Source organism: Phocoena sinus, chromosome 2 (genome assembly GCF_008692025.1).
Source record: "Phocoena sinus isolate mPhoSin1 chromosome 2, mPhoSin1.pri, whole genome shotgun sequence".
Classification (NCBI taxonomy): Eukaryota; Metazoa; Chordata; class Mammalia; order Artiodactyla; family Phocoenidae; genus Phocoena; species Phocoena sinus.
This window is the reverse complement of record NC_045764.1, coordinates 113,177,146-113,202,576: the sequence shown is the minus strand read 5'-3', so window position 1 is coordinate 113,202,576 and position 25,431 is coordinate 113,177,146. Positions and strand designations below refer to the sequence as shown.

General features: G+C 45.7%; 1 protein-coding gene and 1 long non-coding RNA gene across 2 annotated transcripts in view; both read left to right on the top strand.

Moving 5' to 3' along the window:
* Nucleotides 1–25,431, top strand: part of LOC116749708 — a 269,124-nt gene that overhangs the window by 166,674 nt on the left and 77,019 nt on the right. The window contains exon 3 of the long non-coding RNA XR_004348680.1: nt 24,461–24,542. This is a non-coding gene — a long non-coding RNA (uncharacterized LOC116749708). The remainder of the gene's footprint in view (nt 1–24,460; nt 24,543–25,431) is intronic.
* Nucleotides 15,358–15,835, top strand: LOC116749705 (vesicular, overexpressed in cancer, prosurvival protein 1-like). The gene has a single exon (XM_032624367.1). It carries the CDS (start codon nt 15,427–15,429, stop codon nt 15,730–15,732), a length of 306 nt encoding a protein of 101 aa, XP_032480258.1. The 5' UTR covers nt 15,358–15,426; the 3' UTR covers nt 15,733–15,835.

The window sequence follows — 25,431 nt, the reverse complement described above, 5'->3', positions numbered from 1 at the left end:
GCAATAGGTGTCAGAGGTTTTGACCTAGTGGTATGCTTGAGCTAACTTGCAGGTGCTTGGGGAGAGTCAGTTTTGTGTGTGTCTTCCAACTCTGTGTTTGGTCATAAGCTGGTAGCATGAAATGGGCCTTGGAGGGAGTACTGACACCATGGAAACTGGCAAAGTCTACAAATCAGTGCTAGTTGTCCAACATGTACCACTGCACCACTGCAGAGAGGAAAGTGACTTGAAAGGCATATTAAAATAATTTAAAGTCCGGGGGTAACACCCATTCAATATAAATGACATGAGGGGAGGATTTTGTGGGTCTCTTTCTGAAGATATTCCTTCCTTCTGAGGCTCAGTTAATGATTTGTTTTAGTCATCACTATTGGTTCCCAGTCAAAACTATTCAAAGAGTAGCCTTCTCTATGGATAGGAGAGGAGACTGTGCAAGAAGTAAATGGGAGCAGGAAGCTATCAGTACACACTTCTGCACGTGCCAGGAGGGCCTTCAGGAGAGTTCTGGAATGGAAAGGAGGAGGGAGGAGTAGCCAACTCTAACAGATCCTGCTGTGTACCTGCCATGGGTCTGTTAGCAGGAGGCTTTCCCCTTAGCTTCTTATACGCCCCTCTCCTCTCTGTCCCACTATTGCAGGCATTTGGGGCCTTTTCTCCCTGGTGCCCAGAGTCCTGGTCGGTTCTAGCTCCCCATTGTCTGTTTCCAGATTTTACGGTCTTCTTTCCCAGGAGGCCTTCTACTGGAGAGATCCCAGATAAGGGTGACCCTTCAGAGAGGGTACATACATCTAGTTTACAGAAGCAATTTCAGAGTGGGCCCTGGGCCCTTGAGCCCCGATGGGGGAGGTCCAGGCAAGTACGAGATGGGCAGCAGGCCCTTTGAGTTACACTAACAGACTGTGTCAGAGTCCAGCTTTTCTGGTGGGAGGTGGGTTTTCTCAGACTGTGTGAGCATGACTGTGTAGGTGGGTGTGGGGTGGAGGAGATGTTTAGGAGAGGCGAGGGGAATACGGGTTCAGTGGCCACCCTGGGATGGCCAGTCTTTGCTCACTACAAGCACTAGAAGAGTTTGCTGCCTTTGTTCTGCTTCCTGGTCATACTGCCTGGATTAACCAGGGATGCACTAGTTCCACTGACATGTCAGACTCTGAAGACAAGAAGATGAGTGAGGGCAAGAGTAATAATAAAAAGGTGAGGATAAAGGAGCAGGTTTATTTTAAACACATTTTTGTTTTGTCTGCCTGGAACAGATATCCTTGTCCTACACATGTGGTATTGGGAATTTTCCAGCACAGCACTGTCTCCTGTGCAATGTAAATGCCTTTCTACATCACCACGTCGACATGTCAGTAAATTACATCGCTCACCAGTGCTCTTCTGCGAGTGGAATTGTGCTTTGGAAATACTCAGAAGAGGATGAGAAGGACAGTTGACATGTCGGTTATAAAGAAAGACATTTTCATTTTTCATTGATATCAAATCAGCTTTCCCCACCTCCATTAAGCAGATGCGGAACAAATAATAAAAGCATATTGGTGGAAGGGGTGCTGAACTCTTAGCCTATTCAGGGGACCCACGTGTTTTGAACTGACCTTGTCTGTGAATGAAAGGAAGGAGTGAATGAATGGAATAAATATCACTAGTGTCAGCTATTCCAGCACCAGACCTAGAAGAGAAAAATCCCTGGACTTTGAGTTGAAGAGGTAAAATTGTGTGTGTGTGTGTGTGTGTGTGTGTGTGTGTGTGTAGGGGTAATAGACCTAAATAGTGGCTCCTCTCTTTAAAAAAAACCTTGGAAACTCTGCTTAATTTTCATTTAGTTTAGTCCTTTACATCTAGCTGGGCTCATATCACCGACATACTTTTAAGTGCCATGAAATCAAGATTTGGAGGAGCCTAATTCTCCACAAACACAGATTCTCTACTCGTATTTTCCCTTTTGTCTTTGGGTGAAAGCAAATGCTATTTCAGGGGATCACAGTCCTAGGAAAACGACTAAGGGTTGTTTTCTCTTTATCCAGGCCTCTGGCTTTTAAACACTGTTAAAGCATGTCCGGAAGCGTAGGGTGTGATCAACACAGGAGTTTTTGACATCAGGACTTCCAATCCTGTTCCTGCATGCTCCCCATAATTGGACAGCAAACAATGCTCCTTTTCTTCCTTTTAATCGTCTGTAGTGCTGTGGAAATCTGTGCAAAATTGGGACGATTGCTGTGATTGTACACTTGAAATTCCCGAACTCAGCAGTGATGAGGAAAGGGTGGCAAGGTCGTTGTGGTTTTTATGAAATCAAGGAAAACCTGAGAGAGACAGTGGCCGGCTTTAGTGGTTGGTATCAATACCGGGTACAATACAGTTAAATTTTTGAGAAAACAATTTCTCCCATATTGACACATTTAAAGTATCTGTTTCATCTGCACTTGTTGGAAAGGGGCACATCAGTGCCCTTTGGGCTTCATCACTTGTGGTGTTGTCACCAGGCAGCCCACTTCTATGAGAAGAGGGTACAGGCAAAAGACGCTAACTGTAGTTTGAATGGCTGCCTCTCCCTGCCCTAAACCTAAAGCTCTGTCCACAATCAGATATGACATTTGTGGGGCTCATTGCAAAATGAAAATACAGGATCCCCTGTTAAAAATTTTATTAACAATTTCAAGGCAGTGACAGCAAAGCAGTAAATCCAGCATGGGACCCTTCTGAGCAAGGGGCGCCGTGTGACTCACAGGCTACAGGCCCTCGAAGCCACATCTCGCTCTGAACTTCCTAAATAAGAAGATGAGATAAGAAGGAAGTACCTGACTTTTTGATGATGGCCATTCTGACCGGTGTGAGATGATATCTCATTGTAGTTTTGATTTGCATTTCTCTAATGATTAATGAATGATGTTGAGCATTATTTCGTGTGTAGAAACAATAAATGCTGGAGAAGGTGTGGAGAACAGGGAACCCTCTTGCACTGTTGGTGGGAATGTAAACTGATACAGCCACTGTGGAGAACAGTATGGAGGTTCCTTAAGAAACTAAAAATAGAACTACCATATGACCCAGCAATCCCACTACTGGGCATATACCCAGAGAAAACCATAATTCAAAAAGAGTCATGTACTGCAATGTTCATTGCAGCTCTATTTACAGTAGCCAGGACATGGAAGCCACCTAAATGTCCATCGACAGATGAGTGGATAAAGAAGATGTGGCACATAGATACAATGGAATATTACTCAGCCATAAAAAGAAACGAAATGGAGTTATTTGTAGTGAGGTGGATGGACCTAGAGTCTGTCATACAGAGTGAAGTAAGTCAGAAAGAGAAAAACAAATACCGCGTGCTAACACATATATATGGAATCTAAAAAAAAAAAAAAAAAAGAAAATGGTCAGAAGAACCTAGGGGCAAGATGGGAATAAAGACACAGACCTACTAGAGAATGGACTTGAGGATACGGGGAGGGGAACGGGTAAGCTGTGACAAAGTGAGAGAGTGGCATGGACATATATACACTACCAAACGTAAAATAGATAGCTAGTGGGAAGCAGCCACCTAGCACAGGGAGAACAGCTCGGTGCTTTGTGACCACCTAGAGGGGTGGGATAGGGAGGGTTGGAGGGAGGGAGAAGCAAGAGGGAAGAGATACGGGGATATATGTATATGTATGACTGATTCACTTTGTTATAAAGCAGAAAGTAACATACCATTGTAAAGCAATTATACTCCAATAAAGATGTTAAAAAAAAAAAAAGAAGGAAGTACTCGAATCCTCCCAGGCACAATTTAGAGTGTGTGCCATCTGGGGAAGAGCACAGGGATGAGGTGATGTTTCACCGAGGGCCCGGGAATCCGTCCTTCCTGAGAAGCCTGGAGTGAGTGACTGGGGTGACTTTAAAGTCCCTTCTCATCTTGAAAGTCTGTAACTTTGAAGCCCTTGTCCCGAGGGGACTTTAATGCGGAGATGCTGTACTTTTCTTCATTACTCTTCACAAAGAGTAATCTTGCAGCTTTACCACTTATCAACAATGATGACCCGGGGCTGGTGCTCTGTCATCTCTGAGCTTCGGTTTCCTTGTTTGTATAACAGAGATACACTTACCTCACGGACTGGTTGTGAGGGTTGAATTCCACGATGGGTGGGGAGTGCTCAGTAAGGTTCCGGGCACATGGTCAACTCTCAGTAACTGCGATGATGATCACGGTGATTCGGGTAAGCCTTGCTTTTGGCAAAATGTGTGTGAGAGAGAAAGCCCCCCTCTGTGTACTGCCCACTACGCACTTAGGCCCCGGGTGACAACTTGGTTGAAGGGTTATGCTTTCCCAGCGGGCTTCTTCTGACTCCTTTTTTCCCAGCTTCCTTCAGCTTAACTTCTTTCAAATGTAGCCTCTTTTGAATATGATGAAAGTCCACGCGCTAACAAAAGCGCTGCTGGCAGCAAGGTCACCCAAGGAGAGGCAGTCTTGTCCTCTGGGCGCACAGCGCAGCATGTATTTATTCAGAAACTCTGAAAGCTGGCCCGCTGTGCTGAGCCCCGGTGGCTGTTGCCTCTTGCAGCCTCTTTCCAAGCCAGGCAGAGGGAGGCTCTTCCTCTCTGGACTCAGCTTGGAGGGGTCGTCAAGGTCCATTTGCTGGTGGTGCTGGTGGCGTTAGACCCCTTCGCAGATCCTGTAGGTGGTCCCAGAAGTGGGGAGGCACTAGCTCGCCCTTTCTAGGGGCGCGTGGGGCACTTGTCGGTGTTACTCCCTCCTTTTCCCCACAGGCTGGCCTGAGTCAAGGTCAGTGCAGCAATTTAGGGCAGTGGGCCCGCTCTGTCTGGAGCCTTGCCCGTATCCACACTTGTGCCCTCGGACTGACAGAACCTCTTAGATCTGGCAGGCCTCCTCCTGTCGCACCCCTTCAACTTCCACTGCACGTGGAAGCCTAACTCAACCCCTACCCCGGTGCTCTTTGCAGGATCTGACTTCTCTGCCACCGAGGTGTTCAGGATGCAGTCCTCCTGTCCGGGGTAGAGTGTTTTATTTCAGCAAATGGAGTGTGTTTTTCATGATCTGCACCTTTGCTTTAGTCTTGGAGCAGATGGCTGAGTATAGCCTTCTGGGTTCCCAGCATTGCGTAGGGTTGCTGTTATTTATTCTTGGAAGGTGGAAATGATTATCTCATTGTTTTGGCCGATGAAGAAACTGAGGCTGTTTCAGGATGGTGCCCAATTGCACGTAGCGGGTACGTGGCAGCACCAGCATTTATATCCAATTCTGATTCATGTTTCTCTCAGCAGCTGTTTGCTGCCTTACCAGACTAGCATCCTCAGATGGGAACACTCATCCTAACACGTGGGTCTCAGCTGCGAGGCAGACACGCGCTCTGCACACACAGGCAGGGCAGGGAAGGGCAGGGCAGGGCAGGGCAGGGCAGGGCAGGGCAGAGCAGGGCAGGGCTTGAGGGGGTGTCTGCTCTAGTAACATGGGCAGCATCTGGAGGACACAGAATCCCCGGGGGGCTGCCCACTGCGCCTGGCTCTCCTTAGAAGACAGAGTGAGCATGGGGCCCAGAGAACCTTGGCTACTGCCTAAATGTGTAGTCTCCCCCATGATTAGCTATAAGGAGAGGAGCAACTCAAAGTAAATATCAGGGTAGTAATACCCAGCTTCATGGTAGAAAGACTTCCATAGGATCCTATAGCACATGGACTCAGGGAAGGTATAAAACCCAGCTCTTTAAAGACCTGAACTTGGGCATATATCCAGAGAAAACTCTAATTTGAAAAGATGCATGCACCCCAATGTTCATTGCAGCACTATTTACAATAGCCAAGACATGGAAGCAACCTAAATATCCATCTACAGATGAATGGGTAAAGAATATGTGGTATCTATAGACAATGGAATATTACTCAGCCATAAAAAAGAATGAAATAATGCCATTTACAGCAACATAGATGGACTTAGAGATTATCATACTAAGTGAAGTAAGTCAGACAAAGACAAATATCATGATATCACTTATATGTGGAATCTAAAAAAATGATACAAATGAACTTACTTACAAACCAGAAATAGATGCAGACATAGAAAACCAATTTATGGTTACTAAAGGGGAAAGGGGGTGAGGAGGGATAAGTTAGGAGTTTGAGATTAACAGATACACACTACTATATATAAAATAGATAACCAGCAAAGACCTACTGAATAGCACAGGGAATTATAGTCAGTATTTTGTAATAACTATATAGGAAAGGACTCTGAAAAAGAACGTATATACGTATGTATAACTGAATCAATTTGCTGTACACCTGAAACTAACACAACATTGTAAATCAACTATACTTCAATTAAAAAAAAAAAAGACCTGGGCAAAGAGTTGAGCCAGATACGCCACTGACATCTCTGGCAACATTACCTCTGAGGCATCCTAGTAAATGGGGCTGGGACTGCTTGGTAGAGAGACCTTGGACAACTTGACGTGGCAACAGGTAGACATCATGGAAGACCTGGATGTGTCACTGTGAAACAAGGTTCACTGTGCTTTAGAAGAAGCCCTAGACAGACTCCACATACCTGCCACTGATGGGAGTGGTTCTCCTGATATCTCAAAGGGTGGGTGGGTTTGACTGGGGACCTGACAGGGCTACTGTAGGTGGAGGTTCCTAGCACTCAGCAGCTCAGGGCTACAAGCAACAGGCCTAACGCTTTCATTTTATCTGTTCTACATTATCGCAGGGCAGGGTTGAGCTTGGTAGAGGGCGGGAGCATTAGTGCAACTTAAGGGTGACAGAAACCTATCCCTGACCTCACTGATTATCACTATCTCCCTATTATACACCCTCATATTACAAGGAAGCCGGTATCCCAGTGTGTTATATCCCATTTATTTGTGTAAATCTTTGTGTCATGTATCTTTTAGTCCATCTGTTTTTGCTCATCATTGTCCCCAGTGCTTCATACAGTGCCTGCCCCATACAGCAAATGTTCAAATCAATATTTCTTCAGTGAATTCATTAATGAAAAGAAGTTCTGGAAGTAATAGAAGATAAGAAAGTTTAGTGCTGCCTTTCTCGTCTCTGCTGATTAAATACGTGACAGATACCATAACTATCAGAGTTCCAGATAAGAATCCAGAAAATGCTATCTTTTACAGTGTCATAGAAATACAACCTTTGTTCCTTCTCAGTTACTGGAAATACACTTGTCTTTGAATGAAATGAGGCATTGGGGCAGTAAATATGCCCTTTTGCCCTAGTCCTGAATTTATGAGTTACAGTTCCCACATTGAAGGCATGAGAGTCGTCAGGGAAAAGCCAAAGAAAGGAAAATAGATCGTCAATCTCTGCCTGGGGATCCAAGGTCAAGGTAAATGTCTAGGGGAGGCTAAGAGCAGGAAGGTTTGGAGGTTGTCTGTGTGGTCTGAGGGGATCTGAGCGGCTAGCTTGACCAAAAGGACGCCCTTATTAGCTTAATTGGAGGGTCACAAATTTCTATCTTTAGGCATTTCTCTTTGGATTTAGATTTAACTATAGCGTTCTATAACTGTGTAACCATTTTCCTGGGTGAGGTGGACATGAAGCCTTTGAGCACCCTGGAAGCGTGGAAGCACGAATTATTTTGATAAATAACTGCAGTTAATGACTGAGCAGAGGTCTTCCAAGGAAAGCACTAGGTAAAGTTGAAAGGAGATTGGAGAGTGGGGAGTATGGGGGCTGGTGGGAGTTGGGAGGAAAGGTCCTGAGGAGGGTGGTCTCATGGGATATTCCCGTGTGGGCAAAGAAGAACTTGACAGAGAAACGTTGCCAGGGTCCCAGCAGATACCTGGGTACACTCCAGCTGGATATTTTGAGGGGGAGTTTAGTAAAGAGACTGTTACAGATGTGTGATCAGGGTTTGGGAAACCAGGGGTGGTGTAGCACCTTGGGCAAGCACTATCAGGGAGCGAGCTGCTCCACCCCCGGCCTGAGGGAGCAAGGGAGGAGACCAGTTATTGGAACCTGGAGGGAATAGCCATAGGAGGGGCACTTATAAAATGTAGTGGATTAAAGATAGATAAAATTCTCTGATACCCTTTTCATCAAGAGTGGGGTCTATGTTCTTTCTCCTTGAATCAGAGGGGCCTCTGCAACTGCTTTGACCAATAGAACATGGCAGAAGTGGTGTTGTATCTGTTTCCAGGCCCAGGTCTTAAGAGACTGGAAACTTCCATTTCCTTTCCTTTGGACATTTGCTCTTGGAACATGGACGCCTTGCTGGGAGCAAGTCTAACAGCCCCAAGTAGAGGCCCACCTAGAGAACTGAGGCCTCTGCTAACAGTCCTGACTAAGCTTGCCCAGACCATAACCTACACCAACTTGCTAGCCATCTTGGAAGTGGATTCTCCAACCCTAGTCAAGCTGCCCCAGCTTATGCCACACGGAACAGAGATGAGTTGCCCCACCAAGCCCTGTCCAAATGATAGCTTCATCAGTAAAATAAGTGTTTGCGGTTGTTTTAAGCTAGTAAGTGTTGGGGGTAGTTTATAACCACCAGTGGTTACTAGAATATTTGATAGAATGTATGAGTTGTGGCCTCAGTGGCAGGACACAGATAATCCATGGTAGCCTGGCAGGAAGAGAGCCAGGGGACAACCCCCTTGGCTTCTCTCACCTCCTGCCTGCTTATTTACTGCCAGTGACCTCCATCAAATGGATCCAACGAAAGCCAGAGGATAAGGAACCCATTGATGTGTCCTTGTAGGCCAGCCCCCTGGCACACACACAGAGCAGGTTGGAGAAGTGTGAAGGGAGCTCTGGAGTGACAGATGGGAGACAGCCAGCACAGGCACCAGGCGATTTAAAGTTGGGGTCATGGTGTCGATCCCATTTGATACAACTCAACCGTTCAACCTAGCAGAACATGAACCTTAAAAGACAAAGGCCAGAATCTCTTTTGGAAGGGAGCCAGCTATGTGATCAATAAGCCAGAAAGGAGAAAAATCTGCCTGAGATATTTCTTAATCAAACAGCTAAATGTTTGATTTAATCAACGTTTAATCAACGTTAATTCAAATGGAAAATGCAGTAACACCCTATGGATGCTGGCCCCTCAGAGCAGCGCTGCGGTTGAGCCAGGCTTCCCAATTTCCTGAGTGGCCGTCCAGGGGGAGCCCTGGGGAGCCTGATACCCAGTGAAGGAACTGGCTCTGCCTTTATGTCCCGTAAAATAAACATTTGTGCTTCCAAGGAAATAGGAATAATCTGGCTAAGGAGAGAGGGACACCTTCCCAGGTCTGAAGCCCCACATAGACAAACCCAGGCGACAGGGGCAGAATCAAGACTCAGGTTACTTTGCTAGTCAGCAGTGGCAATGAACCCACTGGCTCCTGGGGGGGGATCCCTGGAGCAGTGTGCGGAGGGCCAGGTGCCCCTTCACATCTGCCTCTGGGAGGGCAGGAGGGCCTCTCCCTGGGCTCTGGGGTGAGCCACAAAGCCAGAGTGCTGCTTGCCAACATCCAGCAGGAATTTTGCAAAACCTAGTGAGTGGGAGCATTGGAAAACTGCCCTGGCTTAAAGGGAGGTGGTAGAATGTGATGATTAGAGCTGGGATTCAGGAGTCTAGCTACCTGGATTCAAATTCTGGCTCTGCCTCTTGCTAGCTGTATAACCTTCTTTAGCTCCTCTATGATTCTGTTTTCTCATCAGTAAAATGGGAGTGCTAGGACATACTGTGTGCAGCTTTTATGAGCTCTTAGCACATACTGGAGGAAACCACAGGGTGAAGTGGTTTAAGAGCACCAGCTCTGAAGCCAGATGGCCAGGATTGGATCCCGACTCCACCCCTGGCAATATGCATGATGCAGATTATGTAATTTCTCTGTCTCAGTGTCCTCTTTTATGGGGGATTAGCTGTACCTCCTTCATTTGGTTGTCACGAGGACTAATGAGGTAATCTGTATGAAGGGTTTAGAGTGGGCGGCAGCTCTCCTTTAGCTGCAATGAGCACGATACCTGCTCCATCCTGCGTGTTTGGCACATAGTGACCTCACAATAGTATTTTCATTCTGCTGGAAGCACAGGTTAGAGGGAGAAGCCCACACGCTCAGTTCAGATTCAACAGGAGCTCCCCGGACTGCCCTGTCTCCGGGGTGATGGCTCTGAGTGTAGTTGAATGGTCTGTTCCCACAGATGTGGTCACACTGGGTTTTGTTTTGTCCTGTTTGTTTTTCTTGCTCTGCTCCAGTCACATCTTCGCTTCTGGGCTGCCCACCAAGGATATTTTCCCGCCGTCCCGTGGTGCTCTCAGACCCAGCCGGGCAGAACGGGGCTGCCACCACCAGTGTGGGGTGACTGATGGCTCATCGGGAGCTGGGCTTCCCTTGTGCCCTGGGGCCTGGTTTTGAAAGAAAGCAAATGAAAAATGGTGGCGATAAAGAAGGCTGCTCCTGGTAGACAGCACCTCTTTGTTTCCAGGTAAATGATAGGGCTTGGGCCCAAGCTTGCAGAATCTGGAACCCACTTGTGACACGGCACTTCCCTGTGCCTCAAAGTGTACCCTTCCTTAAGATCTTGCTCTTCAAAGGTCTCGTCACGGTTTGCTGGTTGAGAGTGGTTTGCTCTGATAGAGTGCGGGGCGGAGGTGACTGAGACCACGGGCTGCAGGTAAATATCAAAGCATCATAACCCGGCAGGTGAGAAAACTCCAGGCTGGGTGACGTCACATTTGTCCTTAACCCCGTGGGACCTCTTTTTGCAAAATGAAGGCAACCTGAGCTGACTTTGGGGACTCTCTTGAGACTAATAAAATCCTTGGAGAAGAACGAGCTAAGGAAAATGAGGTGTGGGCATTTATCGTGTTGACAGAACAGTTATGCTCATCAGCTCCCCTGACTTGAGGGCCTGGGGCGTCATCCTCAGGTGGAGAGTTTTCTTTCCTGCCTCTCTTCCTCTGCGCTCCCTCCCGTCCCTGCCCTTGCCCACAGACCAGGACGATTCTCAGGAATGGCTGCCCCTAGGACCAGCGGAGGAACGGGAACTCTGGGAAGAATGCTGTTCACGCCTGGCCTGCTCCGGGAATGCAGTGGCTTCTCCTTCAGGGCTGAGTCCTCTGAGAGCCCAAGGAAGTGCTACCTTCATCCTCCCCACCCAGGCTGATCTGGAAAAACTGCCCCCACAAGGAGGCCCTGTGTCTTAGCTCTGCCCTTTCTGTAAGGTGCCAGTCCTTCTGAGAGGGCAGAGCCACGGTTCCAGCCGTGTATCGTGTGATGAAAGAGGGGGTACAAAGTACAGCGCATAAACTCACAATGTCCACCATCCAGCCACAGAGCCTGACTGCCAGATAAAGCCTTCCCAGTTCAACTATATTTTTTGCAGGTAAAATTTTCGGTCAGCCACCAGAGGGTGCCCACAGAGCTCTCTGAAAATGACCCAAACCTGCAGAATTAGAAAAAGAAAATTTCCAGTGCATATAAGCCCAAGACCAGCTACAGCTCCCTCGCACATGAATGGGACCGATGCACAGGCCAGCTAAGGAGCTGCGAGTTTGCAGGGGAAGAAGGGCCAGAGTAGGAGTGACAGAAATTACCTGAATTTTAGCTAAGCAAGTCGCATCTTGATTTTAAGTTGGCAATTGCAATAGCACTTTGAGGATGGGCCCAGGGTGCATTTCCATTCCCTGGCAAAACTCCCTTCCCCACCCTTTCTTTCCCCTTCCGTGTGTACAAAGGAATTGCAAATACATGTAAATATTAACCAAAGCCACAGGCTTCTTGGAAGGCAAGGCTGCTGCTGCTATTTTTTAAAAAATCCTATAATGCAAGTGAAAAGACAGAGATTTTCTGAGCTGCTGCTCCTGCACGAGGGTGAGGCCTCAGGAAGGAGAAATGGAGAAGCCGTGGTTCTCTGAAGAGCTGGCCTGGTGTGGAGCGTGCCCCGAATGAGAGGAACAGAGGGACGGCTCCCTCCCTGTCCCCAGCAGGGCTGAGAAGCAGGCTGTGTCTGGCCTCCCTGTCTCTCCAGGGCCTGGCACATTGACTGATACACAGTGGGTGCCTGTTAACGTTTGCTGAATGAGTGAGTGAATGGGAAGTGAGCTAGGATGGGTGGGACACTGCCTGTCAGCTTTCAGCAGGGTGAGGGGAGAATTGGGAAAGGGGTGGGTGTGGTGGAAGGGTAATTTTCCAGGGAGAAGAGATCCCAGGTTCAGTGTTGGCTGCCTCTGGCTAGACCATTTCTGTGGATGTACAAGACTCCAGATGAGTTGCTTTGTCTTTGTCTTAAGGCTGGTCAAACTGCCCAGTGGCCCCATTTGTTCATAAGGTCCACGCATTCACAGTTACTGGGTACCTGATGGGGACCCTGGCACTTGTTCCCACGCCGCGGACCCCAGCGTCCCTCAGCTTTGGCTTTCCGGAAATCCAGTCGCCATGGAATTGGCTACTGGTTGCGGGGTAATTGGGCCATTCATCTCTCTGGACAGCTGCAAGCATTTTGTGTGTGTGTGTGTGTGTGTGTGTGTGTGTGTGTGTGTGTGTGAATATGTGAGCATGAGTATGGTTGCCATGTGCCTTGCGTGTGTGGGGTCTACCATCTACACATCCTTTTTTTTTGTTGTTGTTGTGGTACGCTGGCCTCTCACTGTTGTGGCCTCTCCCGTTGCGGAGCACAGGCTCCGGACGCGCAGGCCCAGTGGCCATGGCTCACGGGCCCAGCCGCTCCACGGCACGTGGGATCCTCCTGGACCGGGGCACGAACCCGTGTCCCCTGAATCGGCAGGTGGACCCCCCACCACTGCGCCACCAGGGAAGCCCCTACACAGCCTTTTTAAAAAAAATTTAATTAATTTATTTTTTATAGGGCAGGTTCTTATTAGTTATCTATTTTATACATATTAGTGTATATATGTCAATCCCAATCTCACAGTTCATCCCACCACCTCTATCCCCCTGCCCCCCGCTTTCCCCCTTGGTGTCCATACGTTTGTTCTCTACATCTGTCTCTCTTATTCCTGCCTTGCAAACCGGTTCATCTGTACCATTTTTCTAGATTGCACATACATGCGTTAATATACGATATTTGTTTTTCTCTTTCTGACTTAACTTCACTCTGTGTGACAGTCTCTAGGTCCATCCACGGCTCTACGAATGACCCAATTTTGTTCCTTTTTATGGCTGAGTAATATTCCATTGTATATATGTACCACATCTTCTTTATCCATTTGTCTGTTGATGGGCATTTAGGTTGCTTCTGTGACCTTGCTATTGTAAATAGTGCTGCAGTGAACATTGGGGTGCATGTGTCATTTTGAATTACAGTTTTCTCTGGGTATCTGCCCAGTAGTGGGATTGCTGGGTCATATGGTAATTCTATTTTTAGTTTTTTATGGAATCTTCATACTGTTGTCCACAGTGGCTATATCAATTTACATTCCCACCAACAGTACAAGAGGGTTCCCTTTGTTTATAGATTTTCTGATGATGCCCATTCTAACTGGTGTGAGGTGATACCTCATTGTAGTTTTGATTTACATTTCTCTGATAATTAGTGATCTTGAGCACCTTTTCATGTGCCTCTTGGCCATCTGTATGTCTTCTTTGGAGAAATGTCTATTTAGGTCTTCCTCCCATTTTTTGATTGAGTTGTTTGTTTTTTTGCTGTTGAGTTCCATGAGCTGTTTATATATTTTGGAGATTAATCCTTTGTTGATTCGTTTGCAAATATTTTCTTCCATTCTGAGGGTTGTCTTTTTGTCTTGCTTATAGTTTCCTTTGCTGTGCAAAAGCTTTTAAGTTTCATTGAGTCCCATTTGTTTATTTTTGTTTTTATTTCTGTTACTCTAGTAGGTGGGTCAAAAAAGATCGTGCTGTGATTTATGTCAAAGAGTGTTCTTCCTATATTTTCCTCTGAGAGTTTTATAGTGTCTGGTCTTACATTTAGGTCTCTAATCCATTTTGAGTTTATTTTTGGTATGGCGGTAGGGAGTGTTCTAATTTCATTTTTTTACATGTAGCTGTCCAGTTTTCCCAGCACCGCTTATTGAAGAGACTGTCTTTTCTCCATTGTATATCCTTGCCTCCTTTGTCATAGATTAGTTGACTATAGGTGCCTGGGTTTATCTGTGGGCTTTCTATCCTGTTCCACTGATCTATATTTCTGTTTATGTGCCAGTACCATATTGTCTTGATTACTGAAGCTTTGTAGTATAGTCTGAAGTCAGGGAGTCTGACTCCTCCAGCTCCATTTTTTCCCCTCAAGATTGCTTTGTCTATTCGGGGTCTTTTGTGTCTCCGTACAAATTTTAAGATTTTTTGCTTTAGTTTTGTAAAAAATGCCATTGGTAATTTGATAGGGATTGCATTGAATCTGTATCTTGCTTTGGGTAGTATAGTCATTTTCACAATAGTGATTCTTCCAATCCAAGAAATGGTATATCTCTCCATCTGTTTGGGTCATCTTTGATTTCTTTCATCAATGTCTTATAGTCTTCTGAGTATAGGTGTTTTACCTCCTTAAGTAGGTTTATTCCTAGGTATTTTATTCTTTCTGTTGCAGTGGTGAATGGGATTGTTTCCTTACTTTCTCTTTCTGATCTTTCATTGTTAGTGTATAGGAATGCAAGAGATTTCTGTGTATTAATTTTGTATCCTGCAACTTTACCAGATTCATCGATTAGCTCTAGTAGTTTTCTGGTGGCATCTTTAGGATCATATATGCATAGTATCATGTCATCTGCAAACAGTGACAGCTTTAGTTCTTCTTTTCCAATTTGGATTCCTTTTATTTCTTTTTCTTCTCTGATTGCCGTGGCTAGGACTGCCAAACCTTTGTTGAATAATAGTGTCGAGAGTAGACATCCCTGTCTTGTTCCTGATCTTAGTGGAGATGCTTTCAGTTTTTCACTGTTGAGAATGATGTTTGCTGTGGGTTTGTCGTATATGGCCTTTATTATGTTGAGGTAGGTTCCCTCTATGCCCACTTTCTAGAGAGTTTTTATCATAAATGGGTGTTGAATTTTGTCAAAAGCTTTTTCTGACACGCGAGCCCGTGGCAAATGCGGCAAGGACTGCGTGACTCAGCCCGGCTCCCCGCCCGCCTGCCCGAGCCCCTGCGACCCCGGCTGGGATCCCGCCTGCCAGCCGGCTGGCCCCCTCACAGGGATCGTGCTGCTGACCCACGCCTGCGACCAGGAGGATGTGCAGCCGTGGGCTGCCTGGCCGGGAGTGTGGCTGCGCTGCTGCTTGGGCTGCCCGTGGACTGCACAGAGGCCCAAAAGCATTGCTGGTATTTTGAAGGACTCTATCCAACATATTATATGTCTTTGATCATCCGGTTACAGGGCCTCCCCAGAAGGAAACCACTGTAATTCTGCCCACAGGATGTGTAGCAAACAGATGCCACCCTTATGAGGACTGCTGTGGCTCCAGGTGCTGTGTGCAGGCCCTCTCCATACAGAGGCTGTGGTACTTTTGGTACCTCCTGATGATAGGCGTGCTCTTCTGCTGTGGTGCCGGCTTCTTCATCCGGAGGTGCATGTACCCCCTGCCGCCGATCGAGGAGCTGACATTCAACGTGTCTTACACCAGGCAGCCCCCGAACCCCACTCCAGGAGCCCAGAAGCTGGGGCTGCCGTTTTACACTGACCCTGGAGGACCAGGGATGGATCCTGCTGGGAATCCTGTGGCGATGGCTTTCCAGGTCCAACCCAACTCACCCCAGGGAAGCACAGCCTACCCACCGCCCCCTTCCTACTTCGACACGCCCTGCCCCCATATGAACAGGTGGTGAAGGCCAAGTAGCCGGTAGCTGCCTGGCACTTGCCTGTGCAACTGGCCGGGGAGGCCGGAGAGGCTGTCACTCGCCCTCCCTGGCCCCATCACTGTTCACTTCCAGGAATGGTCTTATGAGCCACTAAAGGGCAAATTCCTTTTTGATATCTTCAAAGAAAGCACAGCTTCCTTTCAGGTTTCCCTTGGAGGACCAGTATTTGAATTCACCCCGTGTCTCCTCTGTTGCTTCTGTTTCCAATGTAATCTGTGCTCTGGCTGAGTGGAGAGTCCCAAGGGTTGACCCCCTAGGGTGGTGTGCCCAGACCCTCAGGGGAGAGACTCCGGCGGAAGGTGAGGCAGGGCACATGCAGGTGAGTACGCGTGAACGCGAGGAGGGGCCTGGGCCACCCGGAAGGCCCCGCACATGGCAGGCAGCCCATCTGAAGCAAGGCCCCACAGGGCCAGCTGTGTGAGCCCCATGCTGGACAGTCTTCCTCTTCAAAAAGCTGTCAGAGAAACAGGCGTTGGTGGCACATCCTCTGAGCCCTCTCTTCTCCATCCCCTTCCTGAAGACCAGAGCTGCCCTCTGCACAGCCAGGGCTGGGAGACCCCTGGGTATGGCTTGCACCTCAAGGAGATGGGGATCCGGAATGAGGCTAAATTGATGTCTATAGTTATCTGAAAATCACTAAAGAAAGTTATTTAAATTCATGGGAAATTGCCCCCTGCCTCAAACTGGCCATTGCATTTGATGAGCTCTTGGTCTGACTTGGGGAAAAAAAATGTTCGAGTCCTTTTTAGTGTGTCCTGTGGAAGGTGGTGTGGAGTCCTGTCCTGAGGTCGGACTCGGAGTCCTTCCTGGACGTCAGCAGCTCTCTGGCCTGTGATCACGGCCAGGCACCTCTGTGCCCTCCCCTGAGGTAGCTCTGATGGTGGGTGTGATGGACACTTTCAAAGCAGAGAGGCACATCCGGCTGGGAAGCCACATCAGCCCCTGGAGAGAGGTGTCCCAGCAGGGTGCAGTCCGTGGCTTAAGCCTGGTTGGGAAGGCCTGGACCCTGGCTGACTGATCTCCGCAGGTGTACGCCAGGCTCTGAAGAGGAAGAGCTTGCTAAGAAAAAGACGGGAACGCAAAACCCCAGGACTGCAGAGAGATCTCTTCAAAAAGGACTGAATAGATTTCACTGAGGAGTTAATCAAAATTAGAATAAAGAAGGTCTGGTTGGAAATGCAAACCCTGGCTCAGAAACCTCTCTGGCCCTGGGATCACAGGTAGTCCTGGGGTTGTTAGGGGGCCCAAGTCCTGCTCTTCTACGTGGTGAGTAATGCCCACGATCGTGTATTTAAACCCAGATTGAGACCTGACAGGTCATGTATAGGAAGGGCAAAGCCGCGTAGCCAGACATGTAGGTCCCTGTATGTGTAGTGGTGGGGGGTGGGGATAGGGTGCTTATTTTTGAAATGAACTAAACAGAGCCTCTTGAGAAGTTGTCACTCATTGAACTTGAGCGTCAGGGCACCTCACTGGAGTGGATACTGAGGGTTTTCATTCCCTAGCCCTAGTCACCCTGTCCCTGCTCTACTGGGACATGTCTATGGAGTAGGAGTGAGGAATCAGGATGGGGCCATGGTGACTTACCTTTTCTAAGGATGGAAAGTCTGGAGGCCTCCCCGGGAATTCCACGGGATGCTCTTGGAGCCAGATGAACACCATGGAAACAGTCTGTGAACACGGATGCTGCTGCTGGTGTCTTTGACCACCGAGTGTGACCTCTGAACTCCTGTCCCCAACTTCAGTACCTCCCGCACTCAAGTCCTTGATTCGAATGAGATAACAAAGTGCAACATTTGCTGTTTACAATCCAGGACAACTACATGGGTCCAAAAGTTCCTCTTCCTCCAGGTCATTCGTTTTGCATTTTCAGGTCCGGTTTCTCCCTTTACTGTTCTGATGAGGAAGCACCCAAGAGCTGCCCCTGGAGTTGGATTGGGTGCAGCTGAGTAGGCACCCAAATGTCCATGATGAAATTTTGTTTATCTTTTTGATAGCAAATGATCTTGAGACTGAATGATTTAGGTAGCACTCAAAGATTTTATATTCATGTTTGTGTGAGATAAATTTTGTTTTCCCTTGAACCTGAGTGAGAATCCACTACTGTGGGCACCGATGCTGTGTGTGGAAATTCCACTCTCAGTGACATTTCCTGCCCACTCTGTTTCCCCCCGTGCTGTCAGTGGACAGTGTCCACTGCTTGGAGCCAGTCCAGCTCCTGGTGTGTGAAGTTCCATAGAGTTCCATTGAGTGTGTGGCTAGGAGTGAAGTGGGAGCAGATTGGTGCATGCTTTTCCTCTGGTAACACTTGACTCAATTCCCCTTTTTTTCTTTTCATAGGGTCATGTTTCCTATGTATGCAAAATAAAAATAAATTTGGGTGTGAAAAAAAAGAAGCTTTTTCTGCATCTATTGAGACGGTCATATAGTTTTTATTCTTCAATTTATTGATATGGTGTATCTCTTTGATTGATTTGCGTATATTGAAGAATCCTTGCATCCCTGGGATAAATCCCACTTGATCATGGTGTATGATCCTTTTAATGTGTTCTTGGATTCTGTTTGCTAGTATTTTGTTGAGGATTTTTGCATCTATATTCTTCAGTGATATTGGTCTGTAATTTTCTTTTTTTGTAGTATCCTGTTCTGGTTATGGTATCTGGGTGATGGTGGCCTTGTAGAATGAGTATGGGAGTGTTCCTTCCTCTGCAATTTTTTGGAAGAGTTTGAGAAGGATGGGTGTTAGCTCTTCTTTAAATGTTTGATAGAATTCACCTGTGAAGCCATCTGGTCCTGGACTTTTGTTTGTTGGAAGATTTTTAATCACAGTTTCAATTTCATTACTTGTGATTGGTCTGTTCATATATTCTATTTCTTCCTGGTTCAGTCTTGGAAGCTTATACCTTTCTAAGAATTTGTCCATTTCTTCCAGGTTGTCCATTTTATTGGCATAGAGTTGCTTGTAGTGGTCTCTTAGGATGCTTTGTATTTCTGCGGTGTCCGTTGTAACTTCTGCTTCTTCATTTCTAATTTTATTGATTTGAGTCCTCTGCCTTTTTTTCTTGATGAGTCTGGCTAATGGTTTATCAATTTTGTTTATCTTCTCAAAGAACCAGCTTTTAGTTTTATTGATCTTTGCTATTGTGTTCTTTGTTTCTATTTCATTTATTTCTGCTCTGATCTTTATGATCTCTTTCCTTCTACTAACTTTGGGTTTTGTTTGTTCTTCTTTCTCTAGTTCCTTTAGGTATAAGGTTAGATTGTTTATTTGAAATTTTTCTTGTTTCTTGAGGTAGGATTGTATTGCTATAAACTTCCCTCTTAGAACTGCTTTTGCTGCATCCCATAGGTTTTGGATTGTTGTGTTTTCATTTTATCATTTGTCTCTAGGTATTTTTTGATTTCCCCTTTGATTTCTTCTGTGATCGCTTGGTTATTTAGTAACGTATTGTTTAGCCTCATTGTGTTTGTGTTTCTTACGTTTTTTTCCCTGTAATTGATTTCTAAGCTCATAGTGTTGTGGTCAGAAAAGATGCTTGATATGATTTCAGTTTTCTTAAATTTACTGAGGCTTGATTTGTGACCCAAGATGTGATCTATCCTGGAGAATGTTCCATGTGCACTTGAGAAGACAGTGTAATCTGCTGTTTTTGGGTGGAATGTCCTGTAAATATCAATTAAATCTATCTGATCTTTTGTGTCACTTAAAGCTTTTGTTTCCTTATTGATTTTCTGTCTGGATGATCTGTCCATTGGTGTAAGTGAGGTGTTAAAGTCCCCCACTATCATTGTGTTACTGTCGATTTCCTCTTTTATAGCTGTTAGCATTTGCCTTATGTATTGAGATGCTCCTAAGTTGGGTGCATATATATTTAAAATTGTTATATCTTCTTCTTGGATTGATCCCTTGATCATTATGCATTGTCATTCCTTGTCTCTTGTAACATTCTTTATTTTAAACTCTAGTTTATCTAATATGAGTATTGCTACTCCAGCTTTCTTTTGATTTCCATTTGCATAGAATATCTTTTTCCATCCCCTCACTTTCAGTGTGTATGTGTCCCTAGGTCAGAAGTGGGTCTCTTGTAGACAGCATATATACAGATCTTGTTTTTGTATCCATTCAGTGAGCCTGTGTCTCTTGGTTGGAGCATTTAATCCATTCATAATTAAGGTAATTATTGATGTGTATGTTCTTATTATGATTTTCTTAATTGGTTTGGGTTTGTTTTTGTAGGTCCTTTTCTTCTCTTGTGTTTCCCACTTAGAAAAGTTCCTTTAACATTTGTTGTAGAGCTGGCTTAGTGGTGCTGAATTCTCTTAGCTTTTGCTTGTCTGTAAAGCTTTTGATTTCTCTATCAAATCTGAATGAGATCCTTGCTGGGTAGAGTAATCTTGATTGTAGGTTCTTCCCTTTCATTACTTTAAATATATCATGCCACTCCCTTCTGGCCTGTAGAGTTTCTGCTGAGAAATCAGCTGTTAACCTTATGGAAGTTCTCTTGTATGTTATTTGTTGTTTTTCCCTTGTTGCTTTTAATAATTTTTCTTTGTTTTTAATTCTTGTCAGTTTGATTACTGTGTGTCTCAGCCTGTTTCTCCTTGGGTTTATCCTACCTGGGACTCTGTGCTTCCTGGACTTGGGTGGCTATTTTCTTTCCCATGTTAGGGAAGTTTTTGACTGTAATCTCTTCAAATATTTTCTCAGGTCCTTTCTCTCTCTCTTCTCCTTCTGGGACCCCTATAATGCGAATGTTGGTGTGTTTAATGTTGTCCCAGAGGTTTCTTATGCTGTCTTCATTTCTTTTCATTCTTTTTTCTTTATTCTGTTCTGCAACAGTGAATTCCACCATTCTGCCTTCCAGGTCACTTATCCGTTCTGCCTCAGTTATTTTGCTATTGATCCCTTCTAGTGTATTTTTCATTTCAGTTATTGTATTGTTCATCTCTGTTTGTTTGTTCTTTAATTCTTCTAGGTCTTTGTTAAACATTTCTTGCATCTTCTTCATCTTTGCCTCCATTCTTTTTCCAAGGTCCTGGATCATCTTCACTATCATTATTCTGAATTCCTTTTCTGGTAGGTTGCATATCTCCATTTCGTTCAGTTTCTTTTTCTGGGGTTTTATCTTGTTCCTTCATTTGCTACATAGTCCTCTGCCTTTCCATTTTGTCTATCTTTCTGTGAATGTGGTTTTCATTCCACAGGCTACAGGATGGTAGTTCTTCTTGCTTCTTCTATGTGCCCTCTGGTGAGTGAGGCAAGAGTCTGTCTAAGAGGCTTGTGCAAGCTTTCTGATGGGAGGGACTGGTGGTGGGTAGAGCTGGGTGTTGCTCTGGTGGGCAGAGCTCAGTAAAACTTTAATTTGCTTGTCTGCTGATGGATGGGGCTGAGTTCATCCCTTTTGGTTGTTTGGCCTGAGGCAACCCAGCACTGGAGCCTACAGGCCCTTTGGTGGGGCTAATGGACTCTGGGAGCGCTCACACCAAGGAGTACTTCCCAGAACTTATCGTGTACTTATCCCGCAAGTGAGCCACAGCCACCCCCCACCTCTGTAGGAGACCCTCCAACACTAGCAGGTAGGTCTGATTTAGTCTCCTATGGGGTCACTGCTCCTTCCCCTGGGTCCTGATGCACACACCACTTTGTCTGTGCCCTCCAAGAGTGGAGTCTCTGTTTTCCCTAGACCTGTTGAAGTCCTACAGTCAAAATCCTGCTAGCCTTCAAAGTCTGATTCTCTGGGAATTCCTCCTCCTGTTGCCAGACCCCCAGGTTGGGAAACCTGACATGGAGCTCAGAACCTTCATTCCAGTGGGTGGACTTTTGTGGTATAATTGTTTTCTAGCTTGTGAGTCACCCACCCAGTGGTTGTGGTTAGTTGTGATTCTGGTGCTCTTGCAAGAGGGAGTGAGCGCATGTCCTTCTACTTCGCCATGTTGAACCAATCTCTACGCAGTCTTTTGACAGCACCCATGGCTGCCTCTTGCTGGTACATACATGGAAGAGAAGAGATGATTGACATTTAAATTTAGAAACGGCTCCAGTTTGGGAACAAAATATTTTACTTAGTTTTCTGTACTTCTGATTCATCACAGAAGGAATCATGATGTCAATGCCTTGCAGGGTTTTAAAAGGTCCCTACATATGCTCCCTTTCCAATATTTCTCCTTTGGGGCAGCTTTAATGACAATTTGGGGGGCCTTCAGTTGAGCCAGGAGGGCTGCTGGACTTGGAAGAAAGAGAATGGTTTCAGGAATTTTCCCCTTTCTCTCCTTCCCTGCCTCAGCTAAACCTGTCCATCTGATTAGCACAAGAATGATCAGCTTTTCCCCACCTGACTGAGAAGTATGGGTTCCAGGATGATGAACCTTTTGGTTTGCAAATCTCATGCAGATGACGCCCCTGAGGATTCCTGCGCCCTCTCTGGATTGGCCCAGCTGGGTGCCCCATACTTTGCGAGATCTGCAGTGACTGAGGTTGTCTTCTTCTGGTCCTTTTTTATTTCTGATCTCCACCAGGCCCTGGCCCAGCACTGTGTACTTGGGGAAGTTTAGACCCAAGGGAGAGGCTATTAGCAAAAGGGTCTCAACAAACTAGCTGTAGCTAAAGCAAAGGAAGAGTTTCTAGAAACTAAGCAGTCTCCTGAAAGAATGTTACACCAGATTGTGTTGTCAAAATAAGATCTCTCTGTCTCTCTCTCTGTCTCTATCTCTCTCTCTCTCTCTATATATATTTTTTTCTTTTTTTTGCTGACTCACTTTGCTGTACACTTCAAACGAATACAACATTGTAAATCACTATACTTAAATTTTTAAAAATTTGGGAAAAAAGATCTCTGTGGGGAAAAATCCATTTTTTAAAAAGGGAAGAAAAGAAAAGGAAAAAGAGGCAAAGGATGGCTCAAACAACCTCTTTCCCTGAGCTCTCTGTCAAGAAGGATCATAGCACCAGCCAAAAGATTAGGGAGTTTGGACACCGATGGAGAGAGAGAAAGAGGTAAGGGAACTGTTTACCTTAGATCCACTGATCAGGGACCGCAGTGAGGTTGTGTGGCTTTGTGAGTGCCATTTTATCAAATATCCAGAGATAGTCTCTTTGCTATTTCTGAGAATGAGGTAAGGAAAGGAAGTCAGCTTTAAAATGACCACTTTGTCAAGAAAGAACAGAGAAAGCGGTATAAACATTTACCTTTTGCTTGCAGTTCTACAAAGCTCAACTAATTCCTTTGCATTTAACCGACTCACCTTGAAAATCTACCATGTCCCAGGCACTGTGACCTATATTCTTGCCCTCTAGGGGTTCATAGTCTAGCGAGGGAGGGAGAAAAATGACCAGATTGCACCAGAGGGGCCAAGTTTTGCCTGCACCACTGTGACCTCTGCAGTGGGAGTTCTGCCCAAAGGCTGGAAGGCACAGCACTCATGCCACGGGGCTCCACCTCTCATGTGCTATAACTGGGCCAGCGATGGGCACCGGATGGCTCGTCGGGGGTCTAGCCCTTAGGTAACTCTAAGTTGAGCCAACCCAGTTTCTCACATGACAATTTGTAATTGGGCTGCTGAGAGACAAAGTCAGTTAGATGTGGGGAACAAACTGGAAATTTACAGAGACGGGCTGAAGTCACCTGGAAGAGCCACACGCACCCAGAGAGTGATGAAGCAAAGGAAGACAGCCAGGGGACAGCATGGGATGACTCCCAGAGGGAGCAATACGAGAGAGTTTATTAGATGACTTTGAGCGATGGACAGTCACTTTCGTTCCCCGCCCTGGTTCCCAGCTCCAAAAGCAGGAGACTTAATTTCTCATCTCTGTGTCCTGTGAGATTGCAGTTCTTTAAAATAAATTCCTCTCTTCCTGAGTTTCTTATAATCAAAAGTTACCTGATTTTAATTCAGATTGTTACGGAGTAATGTATTAGTTGCCTAGGACTGCCGTAACAAATTACTACAGCTGAGTGACTTAAAGCAACAGACATTTATTCTCTCACAGTTCTGGAGGCCAGGAGTCTCAGATCAAGGTGTCAGCATGGTTGGTTCCTTCTGGAGGCTCTGAGGGAGAATCTGTTCCATGTTTCTCTCCTAGCTTTGGGGGTTTCAGTAATTCTTGGCATTCCTTGGCTGGTAGATGCATTGCTCCAATCTCTGTCTTCATCTTCATGTGGTGTTCTCTCCACATGTCTCTGTGATTCTCTGTTTCTTTCTCTTAAATCCAAATCATTGGATTTAAGGCCCACCCTAATCCAGGATCATCTGTCTAGAGATCTTCACCTTAATTACATCTGCAAATGCCCTTATTCCAAATAAGGTCACATTCTGAGGTTCTGGGTGAATATATCTTTTGGGGGGGACGTCATTTAACCTACTACAAACAAGGTATGAATATCTTTATTGCTGTATTACTCAGCTGGTGGGCATATGCTTAAATAAGCAACAAAGCAGGGGTCCAGAGAAAGATTTTTTTTGAAAGAATATGATTTATTTAAAAAAATGAAGCCCTTATGGAAAAAATTATGATTTAGGATTGCTTTTAATTTTATACTGCAGTGGGAGAAAGAATTCATACTTTCAGTGCCCGAGGTCTCTAAATGTATTAACCAATGTAATTTGTGAATTATAAACAGTTCATGTGATTGGAAGGTAGGATGTAAGAGGGTTTATTGTTGTTGTTGTTGGTTTTATTCTATTTTGTGTCTTACAGTTTATTGAGGCCTCTGGTGACCTTAGCAGGAACAGCCATCATATTGCTAACCTCATTGGGTTGAGGTAAGGAATGAATGGAGGTGAGAAGAATGCTAGTATGGATATCGTTTGCAAGAAGCTTGATTGTGAAGTGAAAGAAAGATTTAGGGGTCTCTGAGAGGTGGTCTGTCACCTCAGAAAGTTGATTAATAATCTGCTCTTTGTGTTTGAATGCTGCAATTAGCTTTAACCTCTCTCAGAACTTCTTAGGGATGGTATCCACTGATGATGTCTCTTAAACAGTAAAAACCAAAGTTGCAAACCAGGCCTCTAAACTCCCCCCAGGCACCTTCATTCTTTGGGTAAAATGGTGCCTCACTGCCATGTTCACTTAATAGCTTGACATAAAGAACACATATAGTAACCTGAGCATGCCAGGCCAATGCCTTCTTGGTCCTTGGTACGAGCTAATTTCCCTGCCTGAATGTTCTTCTTCCTTGATTACCTACTTATCTTTCAAAGCTCAGCTGGAATATTCCATTTGTTTTACCATGAAGCTACTCATTCTTTAGAACTCCCATAGCACCCTTAAGTTATGTATCAATACATAGCACCTATCACTGTACTAAGGAATTCCTTAATTTTCTGCCTCTCCCATTAAATCATTGAGATCAGGATCCCTGTCTTTCCTTCTTCTAGTCCTCAGCTCCTCACACATTTTGGGCGTATAGTATGAGTTCAATGAGTCTGCAGTTTGCAGTTAATACATGACCAAACACTAAGTGTGTGTGAAGGGGGACATTGTTGGATGTCTTGCAAAGGAAACCAGTCAGGAGAGAGAAAGAGGGAGAGGGATGAGGCAGACTCATTATCAGCAACCATTACCCACTTCCATTACTATGAGAATCCAGGTTTTGTGCAGATGTTCACCCTCTTCAAGCAGCCATGTGCCTTGGAGGGAACTCACCCTTGCCCAGCCCAGGGGTGGGT

What these genes read in the sequence shown, in the direction of transcription:
- LOC116749705 (XM_032624367.1), top strand. Translation starts at nt 15,427, where the DNA reads ATGATAGGCGTGCTCTTCTGCTGTGGTGCCGGCTTCTTCATCCGGAGG.